The sequence below is a fragment of the Apus apus genome, chromosome 5 (assembly GCF_020740795.1).
Source record: "Apus apus isolate bApuApu2 chromosome 5, bApuApu2.pri.cur, whole genome shotgun sequence".
NCBI classification, from domain to species: Eukaryota; Metazoa; Chordata; class Aves; order Apodiformes; family Apodidae; genus Apus; species Apus apus.
In genome coordinates, this window is record NC_067286.1 from 18,038,547 (window position 1) to 18,059,764 (window position 21,218).

Below are 21,218 nucleotides of genomic sequence, written 5' to 3' on the forward strand. Positions count from 1 at the left end.
GAGGAAGAACAAAGGAGTGTTCATAGAACAGAAACTTGAGTGAATTTCAGTGATTGTGCACAGTAAGATGTGAAGCTGAATAATTCTGTTGTACAAACAGTAAGATTTGGCTGCTACCGACAAGTTAGTGTACTGGAAAATAAACTATAGTCTATTTAATATATGTATGTGTGTATATATTATTGTAATTGTGAAAATGAAAAGCCAGAAATATATTGGCCTGTATCTAAAAGCTAAATCTTGATACTGCTGAATTCATTAAGTCCAGCCATGGTGCCCTGTGCCTTCACATCTTGTTATTAAGCAGGAAGAGCAATGAATATAAATCAGGAGTGCTCTCCTTCAATGTCTTTATTGCCTTTGTTATGTCTTTAATTTAAATGTATTGAATCTTCCATAATGTTTAAAGATAAGAAGTGAAAATAACATAAAAGACTTCTCTAAAAGCAATAAAACACTAATGGAAGCCGTGAGAATTACTTCTGTGTTGCTCTGCATATATAGCATATAATCAGCCTTTTAAATGGGTATTATATACTACAAAGTATTTATAACCAACCAGTTCAACATGAAGTTTTATGCATAATATGAAACAATATTTTTAAAAATATTATTATTATTACATATCAGAAAATATTACGAGCTTGTCACCAGAGAAAGGATGCAATTATTTAAAAAAGAAAATGTGATAAATCTGTGGCTTCTTAGATGCAGTATATTCAAGGTTTGAAATTGGATTGTGCTGGTAATGCTTGAAGAAGCAGAACATCTGTTTAGCCTGTGTGAAGAAAGTTAGTAACATCAAATACAGAAAATAGTCCAGGTCATAGTATAAACAAGTTGCAGTAGTATCTCATTTGGCAGTGTAGGGGTAGTGTTTAAAGAAAGAATTATTAGCAGCAATATGTGGTCTGGTTTTTGTTTCCTTTCTTTTCAGCAGTTAGTGCAGTATGTTTCTGTTGCAGTGGCTGGGATCTGCAAAGTGAGTATTGCTCATACTCCCTCTAGATACGTGTTTTTTAAAACTCAGGCAGTTTAACTTGTAAAGACACCTGAACTGTGGAAAACCATTAGAGGGAACCACAAAGTGTGACTTGTCTTCAGTCTTCATTTCACATTTTTATTTCCTCTATACATTTAGCTGAAGTCTAGAAGTCTTCTCTATTATTCTCTATTACTCTGCCATATTACTGAGAGACTCACAGGATGAGGGTTTGTGATCTCTCTTCTCCTTACAGAAACACCAGGCAAACTGATGACAGCTGCCCCCTCAGGAAGCACACTTGCACAAAGGTTTGCTCTTACCCACTAAGCCTTCATAAGCCTGCTATCTCTGTGTTAATGTTTAGTGGCAGGGATCACTACAAATAGACTTGTCTACCTTTTATATTTCTTAAAAATCAATGTTCTATTAATGCATTAATCACTGGGTTATGCTGCTTTTCAGTGGTGGAAACTCTGAGCTGTCACCAGGAGGACCTGTGTGTACAAACTATAAACAACGTCAAGAATTAATGGTAGATCTAACCTGGACTCATGTCTATGCAGGTAAGAAAGGAACAGAGTGGAGAGAGGGAAGGAACAAATTTACACCATCTTTTGAAGAGCAGGACTGTTGAGAGAGCAGACTGGGCTCAGGAGCACAGAGCATTGAAATTGGTGATCCTAACACCAAGACTGTTTCTTGCTTGGGGTACAGGGTACCTGTGTGTGTGCTAGTCTCTCAGCTTAACCTCTGTCTTGGGTCAAGGTCTATTAACGATTGTCAAGGCTTGTTAGCATGGTAGTAAAAACCTTTAGTGGTGGTGAGGTTGCTGTTAATAGTGACTGGAAAACCACATAAAAGCATACAAATAGTACATTACTTTCAACTTAGCCTGCACTACAGAATGTCCCATGCTACAGAGGTTGATGCATAAAGGTGCAGAGTAAGATTTTGGGAGATACTTGCTCTTTCAGACACCAGACTGTCCTAAGCACTTCCTCACAAAACATAGAGTAGTTTGGGCCTGAGGGTGAGAATCACAGAATATGATGACCTGGAAGGGACCCATCAGGATCATCAAGTCCAACTCCTGGCCCTGTTTAGGGCACCCCTACAATCATGTCTGCAGGAAATTAGCAAAGAGGAAAAAAAAACAAAACACCACAACAAAACCTGAGCAATGAGTGTAGTATTTATCAATGGTGCAGGTCGAGATGTCAAGGAGATTGTTCAATAGGCTGTGGCTCAGCAAGTCTACCTTTACTGCTGGAAATTGCCTTTAAATCAGAGTAAGGAAAATGTCACTCATGGCTGAAAGGTGCTGTTTTAACTGCAAAAAGTACAGGATAACTTTTCCCCCCGTCCCCCCTAAACTTGATGCATGCTTCTAATCTGCCCCAGTAGTAATGGCTGCATTGAGATTTCTGGGAAAAAAGGGCACTAAGGTTGTCTCTGATCTCTTGTCAGTGGCTGAGCGGTCCTCAAAGACTGGGCTGGCTGCAGGGAGGAGCCCAGTTGCATGTTGCATTGCTCCGTTTGCCTATTCCCTGTTGTTCTGTTTCCCTGGAGTGCTTCAGCTTCTCACTGTCACATGTGCATTATCTGGGGTTTCTTGCTGATGGAGAATAATTTGTTTGTACAATAGGAAACATCTGTTTCTTAACCTTACCATAGAAGATGTGCACAGAATGGTACTACATTACTTGTGTTACCAATGCAGGGTGGGGAAATCAGAAAACTGGTGGCTCATTTTTGCCTAAGGAAAGTTATGATTTTGATTTCTGCTAATTCCGGGAAGCGTGGCACATATTCAATCCAACAGCCAGGTCGAGATGGGTCTGAAAAAAACAGAACTGAGAGCTAACTCTAGTTCTAACAAAGACTGATGTGTCTTAGCTGTTAGCATGCAGCTGAAAAAAAACCAAAATGCAAACAGCTAAGCATAAAGACATCTGAAGTCTTAATAACTCCCAGAAAAATAAGCAATGTGCAAAAGATTTTTCCTCAGCAAGGCAAACTCTATCATACCTGCAGATGATGATATCCCAAAGTACGTTAATGAAGTGGTGACATTCAGGAAAAGGAACAGCTGACAGGTCTGTAGAGATCTTCAAGTGTGGAAATGAGTGATACTTTCTGGCAGACTAACTTGAACCCGGGATGATAAAAAATAAAATCATAGTAAAGTGACAGAGAGAACCCACTCACAGGTTGTTTACTGAAATGAAGATACAGCTGAAAGTAATTATTTGTTTCCCAGAGGTATAAGTGATGGTGCCTCCAACAAGAAATACTACTTGTTTTTTTCAATTGGAATGTAAAATGAGATAGAAAGGTTCCCTCTTTCTGAAGTTAGATGCTGGGTATTTTCACCTTCTTTTAGAACAGTATGTGTTTATGAATGTAATATATATTACATATACAGTCAACCATCTATATGCCACTGGCAATTAGTGAGACAATGTCCAGTATTGTTTTCCCTCAACAGCCAGATCTCACTGTGCAGATTCTGATTAAAAGTCTGACTTGGCAGTGGCCAAGTTTAAAAAATACTCCTTAAAAAAAAACATTTCTGAAGATGATCCTCTCCTGGCTACAAAATCATATTGAGATACTTGGAGGCAGAGCTGCCCCATCTTGACATTTTACCTGTGTGCAAACTGTAGTAAAATTACAGTGCTAGCCATGCTGTACCCTCTTTTCATGCTGAAGAATACTCAATTCTACACCCTCTCTTCCAGACCATGAAATGCAGGAAGACAACCCAGGACATTTCACAGAGGTTGCCTCAGTGCAATCTTTTCCTAACATCCATTTGAAGATCAGCCCTTCATAAGCAGCTTTCTTTGCCTTGCCCATGGAAAAGGAACCATTGCTCTTTGTGCAACTTCATTGGAAGTTTTCTTCTTTTTAAAGACAAGGCTGCTTCTTTCTTACCTGTGTCAGTTCAAGTACTTATAGTTTCTTTTTTTCCTTCTTCAATAAAGGGGGGTAATTCACAAAATCTTCAGAAATATAGCATTATGTACAGTTTATAGTACAAATGGAAAAAAAAAAAGGTCAGATGAATGAGCATGAAGGAGATTTTTCCTGTGTCCTTTGTAGGAGGAGCGGAAAGATTGGGAAAGGTATCTATGCACAGTACGTGTCTGCCTTCACTACCTGACAATACATGGTCATTGCAAAGGTGAGTCCAAGAATCTAAGAGAAAAACAAACAAACAATTCTTTTTCAGTATGCAAAAAAGCTCCTATTTTTTGAAACAAAAAAAACCCACCAAAACAAACAAAAACCACAAACAAACAAAAAAGAGAAAAGCATGCTTACACTAGTTTTGTTCACACATGGAAGACATATCATTTTCCTGCTGTTTCATGTCCTTGTTCTGTCCCTACTTTCTGTCTGCTTTTTTTCCTTATCTGTATGGCTATTTTACAGAATGAAAAATGACAGCACGAGCAAGCTGATTTCTCCACAAAGAGTAGCCAGCAGATACTGGGAAGAGGTGTATTGAAAATAAATGTTTCATTGTCTTTTGCTTGAAACTATTCTACAGTAGCAAACCACAACTGTGGGGCTGTGTGGTTACCTCTGTAGCTATTTCTTTCAAAGACAACTGGGTTCATCCCTGACCCAAAGGATGCTGTGGTTTACTGTGCATTACTTTTCCAAAGGTGTGTGTGCACAGGTTCCTATGGGGGAATCACTGAAGAGTGTCCATGCATTAATCATAACCATCAATGCTTCACCAACAATCTGTGTGCCTTTCTTACTCAGCCGATTCAAGAGAAGCAGCAGGCAGGTGGTGGTTTTCTCTCAGCCAAGCTACTGACCTGCTGTGCCACATCCTGTAGATTATTTCATAAAAAAAAGGAGATGGGGAAGAGAGTCTTTTTTCCTTCAGTTGAAGTACTTACATGAGTGTACCAAGTGGTTGTTACTATTCCTTTGCAACACCACTCTAAAAATTATCATTGAAATTAAGGTTTACCAGGTAGAAATTTTTTGTATGAGTTCTATTTTAAGCACTGAATTTGACCACTTCATATTTACTCTTTACAAAAATAACAGTTCCTGTTAATGAGTGTTATGAATAAAAACTCCCATGAGGAGTCAGGCATTAGTATAAGTTGCAGCCAATATGTGACATATGATAGAGTAAGATACATGACCATGCTGCCTAACCTAACATTAGTGGGAATATGAGTGGAATTCTGATCCCAGGCTCTCTCTTGCTGCTGCCAGTGGTATCCATGCAAAATTATTAAAAAAAAAAAAGAAAAACAACAACCAAAAAAGGGTTAATCTGGAGTTAGTTACATGGTCTTAATAAACTTAGCGATGCCATTCTTGCTGCTTATGTGTTGAGTGTGAGAGAGAAGTGAAGCTGGAAACTAAAGCTCTGTCTTCACTGCATTTGGGAATGCAGTTTGAGCCATAAATGGAGGGCTGACATACAGCCAAAACAGCCTGAGCTTTAGCACAGCTTTCACCTGTTTATCCTCAGGCTAAGGTTTGTTCCATCAGGGCTACAGCTATTGGCACAACCACAGCCAGCTTGATTAAAGACACAAGTACATAAGACACAAGAGCCTGCGTTGACAACTGATTCTTCTCTGACCAGAGTTATGTGGAGAATAAATTAAGGTCAAAATCTAATAGGTAAGTCTATGCCAGTCTTACCTACCTCATTTCCCTGCAATTAACAGAAAAGGACCATGGATTTATTGGCAAGGTTGAGTAATGGTAGCAACTGCGCAACTTCTAACTTACCTTAGGACTGAGGATGGGGGTTGAAGAGTTAAGCTACTTTTAGGCTATCTTGAAGTTGGATAATTAGCCTAACTGGCTGGTCCTCTATGGAGAATTACTGGACAAATATAGGTATCCTAAAAGGCAATTCACCCCACCCTGATTAGGCTTCTCACTTTGGATGGCTGGGACTACCTCTCCATGGAGTCTATTCGAAGGCTCAGATAAACCACTGGGTAAAGTGCCTGCTCTTTGCAATGCATCATAAAACAGAAAATGTGTGTATTCCTAATGTTTACTTAAAATACTATGTACCTTGTGCATTGTTTTTAAACAAAATTATAAAAGTCAAATCTTGCAGAGGTTTACTCTAACATCCTGCAAATTTTGGAATTATTAAAACAGGCCTGGGCAGAGTACATCTGGATCTATTGTCATGTATTTAACTATGATTAATAAGAATTTGAAAAAATTGATCATTAACTGTACCTGCACAACAGCTGTGCACAATCCAAAGATTCCCACTGCTAGTAAGTTTTCCTGGAGCCATATTTTCACCGTTTCGTAGCAAGGCTAGAAAAAAACCCCAGAATATTGGATTAGCCATAAACATACATCTCCACTCATACACAGTCAGAAAAGAGCCAGATCAAACTAAACTGCTAGATAGCCTGGATTATCATTTCTGCATTGGAGCAACTACCATGTATGTCTGGGTTAAAGCCTGAACATGGAGTACTAATCATAATGACATCAAAAAGCGTACCTCCAAAATGCAAAGCAAAAATTTTGCCCTCTGTCTTGTAAATATACACAGCCAAGAATCATTCAGTCTTCAGTGAGTGGCTTTCTCATAGGTGTAAAGGAAAAACTGTTAATGCCCACCAGAAGATATGATGCTAACCTGCACTGCTTTTCTCAGTACCCCCAAAAAACCAGAAAGACTTTTAAGTCTTCAAATTGAAATTTTTATTTGGAGCTACTTGAAAAGGAGAAGGGAGCCATGCTTGCTTGGAGCTGAGCCTGTGCCACTTCCAATCCATGCATATGGAATCTCATTAGAGACAGCTTTACTTATTGTCTTCAGAAACCATTAGAACCAGCAAAACTTCATAATAATTCCACTTCATTGCCTGGTCTTAACTGCACACCCCTCCTGGGTAATTGAACCTTTAATTAGTATGAATACTCGCTGAGCTAATTTCTGACAAGAAGTTAGGCTCTGACTTGTCTGCTCCTTCTTGAGGACATGGTCAGGAAATTATCCAATGGAGTTTTGAATTTGATTACAGGCAAGTGCAGAAACCCATTGCAAAAAAAGTGCTGCTTGCAATTTAGTGACCATTTCCCATCCCCTGCTATCCAGTGGAAGCTGCTGAACTGGCACTCCAGGCTCCCATGGCCCTGGTGCCTCATGCTACCTGAGCCACAGGAAGCTACAGCTGCTGCTCCAGTGCTTGTTCTATGTGTGTGCACGAGCCATTTGCCTTTTTCTCTACCTGACTAGAGTAAGTGGGACATTAAAAAGGACAACTCTGTCATTTCTTAGCTAGATCAAACTAGATTGTATTCCAGATCAGTGTTGCAAGGCACTTGTCTGCAATGTGAAACAGCAGCTCAGAGCTTACTGGAAGAGAATACTTCAGCTTGTAAAAATAATGAAATTGGCATTTTCACTGCAGGTCAAATGCAACAGCTCAACATGAGCCTTCTGCAACCTTCTGATTAAAGATGAGTATGGTACAACATACCTTATCATTTGTATAGCCCTGCAGATTACTAGCTGCCTGCCCTTTATCTGGGTTGCAAGGCAGCTGCTGAGATGCTGCTTGAGAGCTACTCACTGCTTTCCACCAGGTCCCTGGAGAATGGAGTCCACAGTTCTCACTGAATTCTAAGCAGCAGGAATCTGGCACACGTGTTGTATTGTACACTTCAAACCAGTCAGTGTAGTTGGAGACTCCACAGCATCTGAACTGGAAAAAGAAGAATCGAGATGATATCCTAAGTATGATCTGTCACTGACTTCTTTTCATTTTGACTTGTGCCTCCTGGAGCTGGACATTCAGTACATTCCAGTTAGACCAACAGAGGCTTGATATTTTAAAGAAATGCAATATTTCCTCAGCTTTACCCAAATAGACCCTTTCCCCCACTCTTTTATATGTTTAAATACGGCCCTGTATGTAGGTTATGTTGATACAAGAAGGAAAGGCACCTATTTGCAGTGGCAGGACCCTGCAGGAGCTGAACCAGGACAATCCCAGCCATGTACTGAGGTTAAGAGTTGATGTGACTGAGCAGGATTATGACAAGCATTTGCAGCTTGTTGTCTGGAAAAAAACAATATTAAGATACAAATACAGGACCAAGGAGGTAAGAGATACTGGAAACTCTGTGGTGTTCTACTTCTGAAACTATCATTAGAGGTAACAAGGCAAATTTCTCTCTAAGCTTTTAATTATTGATCACCTTTAAAAATCTTTGTCAGTCAGTAAAAGATGTATTTCCTCCTCTTCCCTCTTTGGTGCAGTTCCTTAATGTCATCATCTGATGCTGCTAAATAGTGGTGCTGTAAGTGTCTGTATATGAAAAAAATAGTGTACAATGACTATGTCAGTGCTAAATGGGAAGACTTGTTTGACTTTGGTAGTGGGATGAAAAGTATAGGAAATGTACGTAACAGAGCAGGGAATGGCTCTGTGACCATCTTCCCCTTCTGGCAATCAGCATAGATTTCTGTGATACAAAATAAGCTAAGACTCATTACCATATAGATGTATACACCATCTGTTACTCCTGTGCTAACTCAGAAGTATGCATTTGTCAATACTTAGACACTTTACCACTAATGAGCAAAACAAGATGACACTGGACTGTAGAACTGCTCTCTGCTACTGGCAGTACTTCACACTTTTTCAAGGCTATGCCAGCCACCTACTTAGCCCTAAAATGACTTGCCAAGTTCTTATTTTTTATGTGATTTTATGTAAGCCTGTTCAGTATTTTTCACATCCCTATAGAGAGCATTCCTTTTGTTTCTGATAGACTCATATTCACACAAATGTCTTCTTCACCAGGACTAAGGACCTAATTCAGATACTGACATTTACACTGGCCTGAGGGAGAGTTTCCCCAATAAATAGGATAGTTTTAGTGCACGGAGGGCTGAGTGTTCAGGTCTTGTTGCACACACAAGATCTGCAACTCAAGACCAACAGAGGGCAGAAGTGTCAGGCACTGCCTTGTGCATCACATGCTGCTTCAAACACTCGCAGAAAGTAGTCCCCAATAGAGATGTTTCAGGGTTTACAGCACTGTTTTTCTTCTGACAAGCAAGAGTCAGAAATCTTTTCCCAACTAACATCTATCTCCTGAAGTTTCTGCTCAGAATTCTGATTTGGTCCATGGCAGGAATCAGTGATTAACTTGCAACTGTTTGATTTGTAAGTTTACAGGCTTCTTTTTCTACAAACTGACTTGAATGTAAAAAAAGTTTGTGACTTTCTTTTTTTACTTTATGTTCCTGCACACAAGACAGGAGCTCCATTCCTAACAGGTCCCAAAAGTGGATAGCAACAGCAAGAAACACATGGCATGCCTTTGAGAAAAGTTGATTTATCTGGAAAGCTAACAAGAAGGTTTTAAAGGCTGTCATCGTTAGAGTCAAGAGGCAGCTCTTTGATAGACAGCAAGAAGTGACAGCTTATAAACAGGAAGCCTTGAAAATGTGGTTCATCTGTGATGCAGAATGCAACAGTATGTACTGAGGCATTTGGGTGATGCTCTGGCCAAACCTAAGTGACATGAGTTTGCATAAAGTGGGATTAGACCCCTTCTCCTCATAATATAGCATGGCTGAGGGTGTCAAAGTCTGACAGACTAAGGAGATGAAGTACAAGTTTTGTAGTTAAGGGCTTACTAACAGCATTGAGGGCAGTTGTTCCTATGGAGCTTATGAAGCAGAATGTGGCTAGGCCATCATCTAGGGTTGGGACTCCAAAGAGTAAAAGCCAGAAGGTGGAAATAGGAGAGGATGCAGTTGCAAACACAAGGTGCAGTTGGACTTGTAGCTTGTTGTAAAGGAGCATGCACAGTTAGATGTGATTGTGCCTGCCCACATGAATAAACACGGGATGTTATGGCATAAGGTGACAATCGGGCTCTGTGGACACTGATACAGTGTTTGGCAGAGTTGCTCAAACAAGCAAAAACTTGTCAAATGCCTCTGATTATCTAAGCTCCTGTTGCTGAACATTTTCAGGAATGCTGACGATACGCTGCTGTCTGTTTTATGTGGGAGGCTCTGTCTCCTGAGGTGTCAAAACAAATTTTTTCGTTCCTTTGTTAAAGAGACACAAATCACTCCCCTACTGATTACCTGTGGGGTTCTGAAGCGAGCTCAGGTCACTCAGAGGCTGCTCAACACAAAAATTCACCAAAGGTCATGCTACTGAGAAGTGTTTTTCCCAGCCAAGCAGCACAAAACAGTGCTGAGGTCTCTCTACTGTATTTAAGGAACACAATGCTGCTTGCAAATAGCTTTATTGTTGTGTTAACAAGTAATTGCTTCTCTAGAATGGGGTATCTAGGGCTGGTAACTGATGTTAAACACAAAATTTCTACCTTAGTGCAATAGAAGTGTAAGGAGTTGGATTCTTGTATGTATTTTACAGGCAATCCCAATAATGAAGGATAAGTAGACCTTATTTTATTTGCCAAATTCCTGCAAAATCAGCCAGGCTGGGACAGGGTTAATAAAAATAAACAGACACCCAATCTTTGTTGCAGACAGATTTTAGCAATTCCGGGTTCTCCAGTTTTGTGAATGTGACAGAGAACTAGGGACAGGATAGGGTGCCTTTTTTATGCCTTTTTCCTCCATCACTGTAAAAAGTGGTGAATAAGACAGTTTTATTCTAAAATCATGTTTAATGAGGGAGTTGGATTACTGCAGCAGTAATCCTAAAGTATGGTTTGAGCTAACAGAACCAGTGACTAAGGTAGGGGGAGATGGGTCAAATTTTGTTCTCAGTTACAGTGGTCTAAATAAATATGAAAGCCATCACACAACAGTAAAAGTGAGCTGAACTTGCTCACTTTAGTGAAGCTAATGTGTTTTCTTCCTGCCTCTCAAATTACTGTCTGGTTAGTTAAAAGGAGAAGTGTTCAAATATTGATCACAAAAATGTTGGGGATGAAACAACATTTTAAAAATTAATGCCTATTTCTCATTTCCCAGTGATCTCCACCTGTAACTTTAACCAGTCCTAGTTGGTAAGGAGTATAATGTGGTTCAGGGTAACGTACATCCTAAACTATTAGAATTTTAGTAATGTTTAAAATCACTTTGTACACTTTTGTAGTCTTCAGTCATGACACAACAGCCAGCTGCTTGGTTTCTGATCCTTTTAAGGTTTGAAATGCCATTGAGAAAGGCTGTGAATTTGGTTAGCTGAAGATATTAAAAAGAAATCAATAAAAAGCTCTAATTTGAAATGGTTCCCTGAGCCAGAGGGGGAAAATGAGTCTAGTGTTTTCCTCTATCACGCATTTCATGTATGCAGCTCAACTCAGCTCCTTTAGTGCTAACCTGAACATACCAGTCACAGACCAAAACCACAACTTCGTCCTTAAAGATGGATCTGATGGACTCTTGTTTTTTTCTTGTTCCCACTTAGGAATTCTATGCTTCTGTTAAACAGCAGAAAACCATTTCCCAAGGCACTAAGGCTTCAGAGATGAAAGGAATCTCAAGGAAGAAATACAGTAAATCAACACTCAAAAGTCCTGTGTGCACACTGGGTATCCATACTCCCAGTTAAAACTCCCCTCTGATTTGTGATCAGCCAGTCCCACTAAAATGAAATGTGTGGTTCTGTTTCTGGGAAAAAAATATTCCAAAACTGCCATACACAGCTGTATTTAGGATGGTCTCTATCTAAGCTAATAGTATGAGAAATGAGAAATGAGGAACTGTGCTAGACCTAATATCCCTCATGTCTGAGCCTACTACTTTAACTACAGTGTCATCCTTCTGCTTAAGCTCTGTGAAATGCTTTTGGTAAGAAAGGAGTGTGAATTCAGAGAGGACAAGGGAGAAGGACTCCTGATTTCTGCTGTTTTTTACATAATGCTTTTTTCTGAGGCTGCTGTTTTTCATCCATGTGCAGACATGGCCCATAGCTCAACCGACGACTGATGTCTACTGGGCCTATTAGAAAAGTCAGTGCTGAGACACTGTCCTATGTGGCAAAGCATGGGGTTTTTTTGAGAGCTGTCTCTTAGCTAGAATGCAAACAGCAAGCCTGGGCTGGAACTTTCCTTTCAGAAAGTCCCCTGCCTTGCCCTAATCCTCCTATCAGTGATTACACACTACTGATTAGGGATGTAAGAGATAACAATTATTACTGAACATAAAAAAAAATAAAATACTTGGCATTTGCATAGTGCTATTAAACTGCTAAGTGTTTTACATAATTAACCATGCTGGAATTGTCTTCACTGCACCACTGCAATCATCTATTCCTAAATAGATTTGAAAGATACATGTGAAAACCAGTTATGCAGTGCGGTAAAAATGGATCTGTGGGAGCTCTGCTTTTCTCCTCAGTGCCAAGCACAGGGATCACAGAGACCTTAGCACTATGGCACTGTCAAGACAATGCATGATAATTTCATAGTTGCCCTGTTAGAAGAGAGAGTGATGTAAAATGACTATATATGGCTTGTTAGATTACACTTTCCTATTATCTTTTGGGGTCCTAAGAATTAGCCTATAGGCCAAAGGAATCATTAAGACAATTGAGCATGATCTGTAGCACTACAGAGACCATTGAGCCCTGCCAAACCCAAGCCTGTCACTGAACAAGACTTTTGTAAAAAAAATCCTGTCTTGAGTTCAAAGAAAAAGACTCCACCATCCTACTGTATAATGCATCCTTCACTCTCCACACTGCACAATATGATATGATATGATATGATATGATATGATATGATATGATATGATATGATATGATATTTAGGCATCAACACAATACAATTTTTAAAAATAAGTTATCCTGGTTAAAGGAGAAACAAAAATTACCATTTGTTACAAAAAACAAGTTCAGTTGCTAATGTTCTGACTGGGTAGGCGGAAGAGATTGGCTTGGGATATGGAGGGTTAATTAGGTTCACACCCAGAACATGCTGTTACAGAACCCAGAGGGTAAAAAGGAAAGAAAAAAATGCTCAGACTTACATCTGTTTGAATGATGCTCCATGCATTCGTTAGGCCAATATTTCCATCTGTCCCATACAAATGAAGCCCTTTCTTCAGATCCTGCTGAGCATACTTGTCAATCTAAAACCAAGAACAAAAGACACAAACGTCAGAATTTGCTGAGTACCACAGTTCAGAATCAAAGTGCACAAAGTAGGGAGATGCTGGACAAAAGTCCTATACTGAAATGAGTAAGAAATTAACCAACATTTCTTAAAGCCATCAATTAGGATGGAAGAGCACAGTTGTGTTGCTAGTCTGAGAGAGGCTTTGAAATTTAGCTGGTGTCCTACAGAGGTAGTGAGGTAAATGAACTGTTGAAAAACTAATTCTTAGGAACGGCCAGCAGAGAAGAGGAACAGCATAGTTGAGGGCAGGTGAGGACAGAAGGTCTATTTGGAATATTAATCTATCACAAATGAGAAAATCTGATCTGTTTGAAACTCTAGACATGATTCCTACAGGCTTTGAGCAGAGAGGGGCAAGAAAAAGCTGGCAAATGGTCCTCCTGGTCATTCTGTTTCCTGATAACCTCAATTTTCTTTCTTCCTCAAAATATTTTTATAATAGCAGGGACTTTTCAGCATGCTTTTATTCTAATTGTGTATTTGATTAAAATGAAAACTCACAAAACACCTCCAGCTGCCTATTCTGCCTTCGAGTTTTTCAGAAAATTATCTTTCTGAAAAGGAATTGCTGCACCACAGTGATTCATCCTGTCTCCTGACAAATGATCTCACCCAGCATTCACCAATCTGTCAGCTTCTTGTGTTTGTCTCTGTACTGCCAGTCCTCAGCTAGGCAAAAAGTCCATTGCAAAACAGGGACTGTAAGAACTATATTGAATATTCTGCAATTGGAATCTGCTGTGTTGTCCCATATGCAAGCCCAGGCCCTCACAAAGCACAACTCTATCTAGTGAAGGAGAACAATGAAGCATAATAAAAACTTTCAGCAGGCAAACCATTACTCTAAATGAAATGCCTATTTTCAGTCATGTGGAATACTGGAGATTTCCTTAGCAGAAAGAGATTCTGAAAGGTTAGGCAGTAAGAACCTTTTATCAATCTGGAAGTGAAGCAGAGAAAAATTCTTTTCCTCCTTGGGATTCATTGGTCAACAGATGAGAGGTGTAAGATTCCAGCTGGCATCACATCTGTGTACATTCCTGTGACTTCTGGCTTCAGACACATTGGAGGCTTGCTTATGCTTATCAGTGCCATCAGAATTTAGTAGAGTTTCTACTAACGTAAGTTAAATGAGTCCTATTGCTTATGTCTATCCACTACAATCCATGACTGCAAGAGAACCAGTTCTTAGGGTGGGGCATGCGTACTTCTAGCACTTTATCTAAGGGTCGATCCTGTTCCCACTAAAACGAGCACAAATAGTTTCTCACTCATTTCCACTAATTTGGATCTTAAATCTCTCATTGTCTTATTACAAAGTTTCCAAAAAACATGTACTAATCTAAGGTAGACAAGTTGTGCAGAGTTTCAGGCAACAAAGGAAACTCAGCATTTGAACTTGAGAAGAGAAAGCTACAAGAGGTGCAGCAAGACTGGAGAAAAACTGCCACAGAGGTCAGGAGAAGTGGCTGGAAGCAGCTGATGCAGTGAGAAAGAAAGGGCAAGGACCTATCTGTGCCTCAGCTGTAACAAAACATCCCTTAAAAAATCTTACTTAAACCTGCATTTAAATTCAGGCCAAATTAAAAAGTGGTTCCTTCTTAATCTGTATTCCCTTGGGCAGCTACTTAAACAGTAGCAATTTATATGTTTTATTGTTGGCTTTGTCCCCTCGTTGCCTCAGAAATCTAGAGCCCCAAGCAGAATTGTGACTGGCTGATTGACAAGCCCAGTTGCAGAAGCCAGAAATCCTTCAAGAGGACCAAGAACTGTCAGATTTCACCATACCTCCTTGAATGAGATAACAAAAAAATTATTATCAATTATTGAGGCAGAGATAAAAACTGTGTACAGCACCAATAACAAAAACGCTACGTAGCACAGACACACTGACAGCACTACATAAAATTCTGTGCTGCAAAAACCCAGAAAGGCTCATAATAATCTCTGTCTTTCTATTACAGATGGGGGACTGCAGCAGTCTTCTCAGTTCCTCGAGATGGTTTGACAAATCTCTCACCCTCTGCCTGAATGAAAAGCTTTGGAGTTTATCTGCTTACTGTTAAGACATGAAACAGAAGACAAGTACTACTCCCTGAGAAGCCCAGTCCTGTAATTTTGCTGCTGATAAGGAAGTGCTTTGGAGCAAAACTTCTTAGGCAAACAAGAAAGCTGAATCTGTGCAGAACACAAGTATTACCAATATTTACTTTTATTAAACTGAAGCTATACCAATTCCCAATTGCAAGGCTTTTGACATCATCTCCCCTTGCATCCTCACAGCCAAACTCAAGAAGTGTGTATTGGATGATAGAGCAGTGAGTTGGATTGGGAATTGGTTGAAGGAGAGTTGTGGTAAGTGGAGCAGAGTCTAGTTGGAGATCTAGTGGAGAGTTGGGCAGGGAAAAATTTAATGAAATTCAACAAGCACAAGTGCAAAGTCCTACGTTTGGGCAGGAGTAATCCCACGTATCAGTACATCTTGGGGACTGACCTGCTGGAGAGCAGCTCTGGGGAAAAGGACCTCAGGGTCCTGGTGGACAACAGGCTGACCATGAGCCAACAATGTGCCCTTGTGGCCAAGAAGGCCAATGGCATCCTGGGGTGCATTAAGAATAGTGTGGTCAGTAGGTCAAGGGAGCTTCTCTTTTCCCTCTGTTCTGCCCTAGTGAGGCCCCATCTGGAGTACTGCGTCCAATTCTGGGCTACCCAGTTCACAGATGGTAAGAAACTGCTGGAAAGAGTCCAGTGCAGAGCCACAAAGCTGATTAGAGGAATAAAATATCTGCCCTATGAGGAAAGCCTGAGAGCTGGGTCTGTTTAGCCTGAAGAAGACTGAGGAGGGATCTCATAAACACTTCTAAATATCTAAAGGGCAGATGTCAGGAGGATGGGTCCAGTCTCTTTTCGGCAGTGTCCAAATGACAAGGGGCAATGGGCACAAGCTGGAGCACAGGAGGTTCAAGTTAAACATAAGGAAAAACTTACTGTAAGAGTAGCAGAGCACTGGAACAGGCTGCCCAGAGAGGTTGTGGAGTCTCCTTCTCTGGAGGCATTCAAAACCTGTCTGGATATGTTCCAGTGTGATCTACTCTAGGTGATCCTGCTCTAGCAGGAGGGTTTGCCTACATGATCTTTAGAGGTCCCTTCCAACCTTGACCACTCTGACTCTGTATATACCAGCTCTTCAGCTAGTAGAAATCTGCCTGGCTCCACTAAGATAAATGGAGCTGCTCACATTTCTAGCAACTTGGCCTCATCACATGGTGTCTCCAGTGGTTCAAAACTGTGTTTCTATTAGGGTACATGCAAGCTTGTAAACCATTCCCTCTCCAAAACCTCTCTGACACTATGGAGTTTCAACCTTCAGCAATTAGAATTACTGTTTTAATTCTCAGGTACACTCTTCAGTGGAGATATTATAAATAAAATGTCTTGGAAAGCTAGTAGATAACAAAAGCAAAATACATTAATAACTGTATTAAATGCCTCTATTGTTTTAATGAAATAGACAGTTGCACCTCTTAATTGCACTTCATAAAAAACAGTCACTGTAAATGAATAAACTATATGGAGATTGCTTTCCATAATAACAGAAAACAAGGAAATAAACAAACTGCCAGTTATAACATGTATTACACAAAATGCAAGTTTCCAACATCCTCTCTACTTCTAATAAGATCAGAAAAAGCCATATTTCTCATTGGAAGTCACACAGCTTGAATGGAGAAGGAAAATAGTGGTTTCTCCATATGTTGAACAGAAATAAATGACAGTACCTTTAGTGAGTGAGGTGCTGGAGAACTGCAATATTTCCATACACAATGGAATTATACAAGATGGTTTTTCACCTAGAAAGTGGCATTTACCAAATGAGAAGCAGACACCCTGCTAAATGGCAGTGAAGTTCGTTGAAAGAAGAAACTGGAAATCTTGAAGGAAGGTTCACCTCAAACTGCTCCCGCACCTGGAGCCCTTTTGTATCCCAGAACATGCATATCCCAGCTGCCAAACCCAGCTGCAAAGTGGCAAGAGGCTTGGCTCCCCTTCCAGACCCCAGCAGCACTGCTGCTCTGAGGCAGATGCAGTGTTTCAAACCACCCAGAGCACATACCAACTTCTTCTGTAATTGCATTGTCACGTAAATGGTGACACACAGTCTGTATATCTAGATATCAGTGGCCATCTACTCCCCATTGACAATTAGTGGAGACAGGAGAGACCAATGAGTCTCAGTTCTTCAATTATGTGGTAGTCTCAAATGAAGGGAAAAGACATGCAGGGGTGGCAACTAGAAAAGTCAACAAAAGTCAGCATTAAAAATGCACATACTACTAATGTGAGCAGCAACCCAACAGTTTGAGCTACCCGATAAAACCCAACATATTAGTAAGCACTTGAAGATCACATGCTATGTGTAGTCCTGGACTAGATGTAAGCAGGCTCCCCAATGAAAGGGGATGCCCACATCATGAAAGTGATGAGTACCATTCCTAATCTAAAGAAGCCACCATTTAGGAAAATGGAATGTAAACTGCAGAATTGGTTCCTCTCAGCCAGACTACCCTCACAAGAACTGAACAAGGTCACATCTAAAAGTACATAGAGAATTGTCTAAAATAATCCAGACTCAAAACAACTGCTGGCCACACCACCTTCTCCTTCAGGTGGCAATCACTTTTTATCAGTTCTAAGCACAAGCTGCATCTTAAGCAGGATCCTTAAAGGGCTTATCTCCACTGGATATTTTCATCCTGACTTAACTGGCTGCCAGTCACCTAGAGGTCACTGACGCATTTGTAAAGGTTAGTCTGGACAATCTCCAAATACCCACAGTTTGCCTATGAGATCAAACTACAGAAATATTAGCTTGGCTCAGACATGTAGCTAGTGTCTATAAGTGCCTTTAAAATGTGCACATTGTCTGAAGCTTGTTTTCAATCAACTACAGCTCAACTTGTCCCCTGTAGTCAGAATAAGCCTACAGTACAGGCTATATCCTGTTACCTTTCTGACAGGAACAGAAACATGGCTGCTTTTAAAAAACTCTGGTTGTATTTTACACCTAACCTGCATTCATGTGATCTCATACACAAGCCTTCTGGAAGAGGTGCTGTTTTTTAAAAAAAATTGTGTTTGAGCTAAGGACCTGCAGACAGCTTGCCATATGCAAGTATTCCTTCTAGAAATGGCATCAAGTAATCCATGCAGACTGAAAACTGTCAATGATGACCTAGTATATTCAGAAACAGGCTCTGCCAGAAGGGTAAGTTAGGCCTCAGAGAGGAGCAGAAACCAAAGTGAAAGGTTAAATCTGCCACATACAACAACGGTCTCAAGAACACCTCTGAGGATGGTTCTCAGCTGCCTCTGGCTTATTTTGTATTTGTTGCTTATGCTTCTATATTTCAAAATGAGTCCCTCTTTCCTAATTAAGAGACTGAATTTTTGCCAAAGAGAAGCACTGATCCCAAGTCTTCTCTCAAAGCAACAGACTGTCTTCTCCCTCTCATCTCCTTTGGATTCCCTGATGTCTAATAATACTGGTTGAGGAAGCTCTGAGACCTTTTTCTTCATGAGGCATTCATCTGCATCTCTCCATCTATCTAAACTTACTGCTTTTGACCTCTGAAGAGCTCACATTTGACTGAAATTTGCTATCAGGTGAAAGGTTTATGGGGGCATATGAGAAAGAAAAGTCAGTGCAGCCACACTGAATGTATTTTAAAAAGTAAAATTTACAAATAAGGAACATTACTAAAAATAGGGGATTCATTCCATATTTTGGAAAGCAGGAAATCTGTGGAAAAAACAAGGAAATTGAAATGGACGTGATCTGATGGCAACAATTCCAACTTACAGAGGAAACAGAGTCATGGGTATATTCAACATAAACTGTATAAATGTTGAGTTGTATCATAATCTCTACATTGCAGAATTTACATCCATCAGAAATCTACTGAAAAGTTGAACAGATTTTATAGAATACCTAAAAGAAAAAGTCAATCACAGAGAAACACACTTTAACTCACATGACTGACAGACACTCTTGGATAAATTAGAGACAAGGTTAAAAAGCAGTCTAATTGAAGTCTTCAGGTACCTACATTGAGAAGCAATTCTCAACAGCAGACTGCACTTTAATGTATCAGAGAAAGACATAATGAGAATGAATGGTTAGAAGTTTAAGCTAGATGAAAACAAGACATAATTTTAACTGTGAAGAAAAAAAAAATCCTAAAACAAATTATTGAGGAATGAGGTGCAGTCAATGATGTGTTTGAATCAAGGCTCAAGAATTTTGCAAAATTATAACTCAGATGTAATTAGTTTGATGACATGATTACTTATTGAAATGCCTAGGACCACAGATGACCTTAACCATTTCATCTGGTCTTAAAATTTTTCCAGAAAGCTACAAGGTTTCCCAAGGATAGAGACATTGCTATTCATGCTATTCATGTCACCTGTACCCTGTACCTTGAACTTTGAAACAGAAGTTTACATAAAACATACCAGTTTGTTTACCACATCCCATCTTGGAGCTCCTTTAAAACTGGCACTGGTGATTTCAGGGCTCAGATCCCCCTAGATCAAGGCCCAAGCTTCCTGATTGAGCTCCCTATCTGCCAAACTCCCATCTCTTCACCCATGTCAGCACTCAGAAGCGCTGGTCTCAGTATTGCACTGGCTGCTGCTGTGTGACAGAGCAGGGGTCCTCCAGGAAATGTGTCATCCAAGCTACAAAGCCAGCTGCTCCACAGTCACCACCCACATACAGGCTCACTTCCCCTGCACTACATTTATGGCATTCATGTTGGAAGCTGCCTTTGCCTGGCTTCACGTGGAGCAGTGTGAGAGCCAGGACGCAGTTATCACCTGGTACTGTGGCTGAGCAGGAGACATCAAGCCTAGAGAGTCACAGGTGAGCAGCTCTGAGCTGTGCTGCCTTAACTCCCTTGGTACAGGCAAACACATTTTATTCCCTCTGACTTATAGTCAGGACTCCTAGATAGCAGCAAAAGGTGCCTTCAATATAACCTTAGTATTCAACACCACATGCTTATTTTGTCAGTCCAAACAGTTTATTCCTTTTGGATCCTTTAATTTCCTTAGTGGTAACACCACCTCTGACCCTTACCTGTCCTCCCAGATACTTCTGTGAGTTATCACAGCACTCACTTTGCAGGGTGAGGCATTGCCAGGTCCATCTTCAATCTATACCCAATTCATATAATGAAGGCAGGGCATCTGGCTTGAATCCCAGTCTACACAGACAGGGCTGTGTTGAACACAAAGCCCAGCAGCAAGATCAGTTACAGCCACAGCCACTGTGCTGTTTTGTTGCAGTCAGTCACTTGTAGGTGCTTTAGTTTTGCAGTACCTTCCTTCTAGAGAAGGACCCTGTGTGCAGCCCTGCTATTCAGAATCCTATTAACTTTTTGTTTGAAAAACTTCATTCATTTAAACTGTAACCATTTCAGAAAACACTGTATGGTGATTAGATGTGGTGACACCACCTGCCTTCCATGACTCAAAACACAGTAAAAGCTCACATACACTCAGATGTGACTGTGGCATGCTTTCATACTTATTTCAAAACTTAATATAGATAGATCTGGATCAATAGCAATAAATCTCCTATGGAATTCAATTATATTTGAAGCTGAAATAACAATTTTCCTTACATGGTCCTACAGGCCTAAAAACAATTGCTTTAGTGAAAATAAAATGTATACACATGGACATTCGAAGTGTAGATTTTTGTGCCTTCTGAGGTGTCACTGGACGTACTGCAGCATAATTACAATGAAAAAAACCCAAAAGCAACAGCTCTCCAACCATGTTATGTCAGAGGAGCAAGGTGGCAACACCTCTGACAGGAGGAAGAACTCAGAAACGACTGAAGCAGAATCTGGGGCATAAATACCAGAGAATTCAGAGTGTATTTGAAGGATGAAAGGCTTTGAGAAACTAGCTATGTGAGCACACCATGCAAACATGCAAGTGCAAAATGCTCCACTGAAGGTGAAATGTGACAGTGCTCACTGCTGTCAACACAGACAAGGGTCATCCAGAGTTCATTAGC

General features: G+C 40.3%; 1 protein-coding gene across 5 annotated transcripts in view; it reads right to left on the reverse strand.

Annotated features, from left to right (window-relative positions):
- Positions 1-333: 333 nt before the first annotated feature.
- TSPAN4 (tetraspanin 4) overlaps positions 334-21,218 on the reverse strand; it is a 421,128-nt gene continuing 400,243 nt past the window's right edge. For 4 of the 5 annotated variants that reach the window (XM_051620365.1, XM_051620366.1, XM_051620363.1 and 1 more), the window contains 4 exons: positions 12,981-13,082; positions 7,582-7,713; positions 6,227-6,310; positions 334-4,186 (listed from right to left, as the gene is read on the reverse strand). In XM_051620365.1, coding sequence (XP_051476325.1) covers positions 4,118-4,186; positions 6,227-6,310; positions 7,582-7,713; positions 12,981-13,082 — 387 coding nt within the window. In that variant the 3' untranslated portion in view covers positions 334-4,117. The remainder of the gene's footprint in view (positions 4,187-6,226; positions 6,311-7,581; positions 7,714-12,980; positions 13,083-21,218) is intronic. The other variant, XR_007889583.1, reaches the window with a different exon arrangement.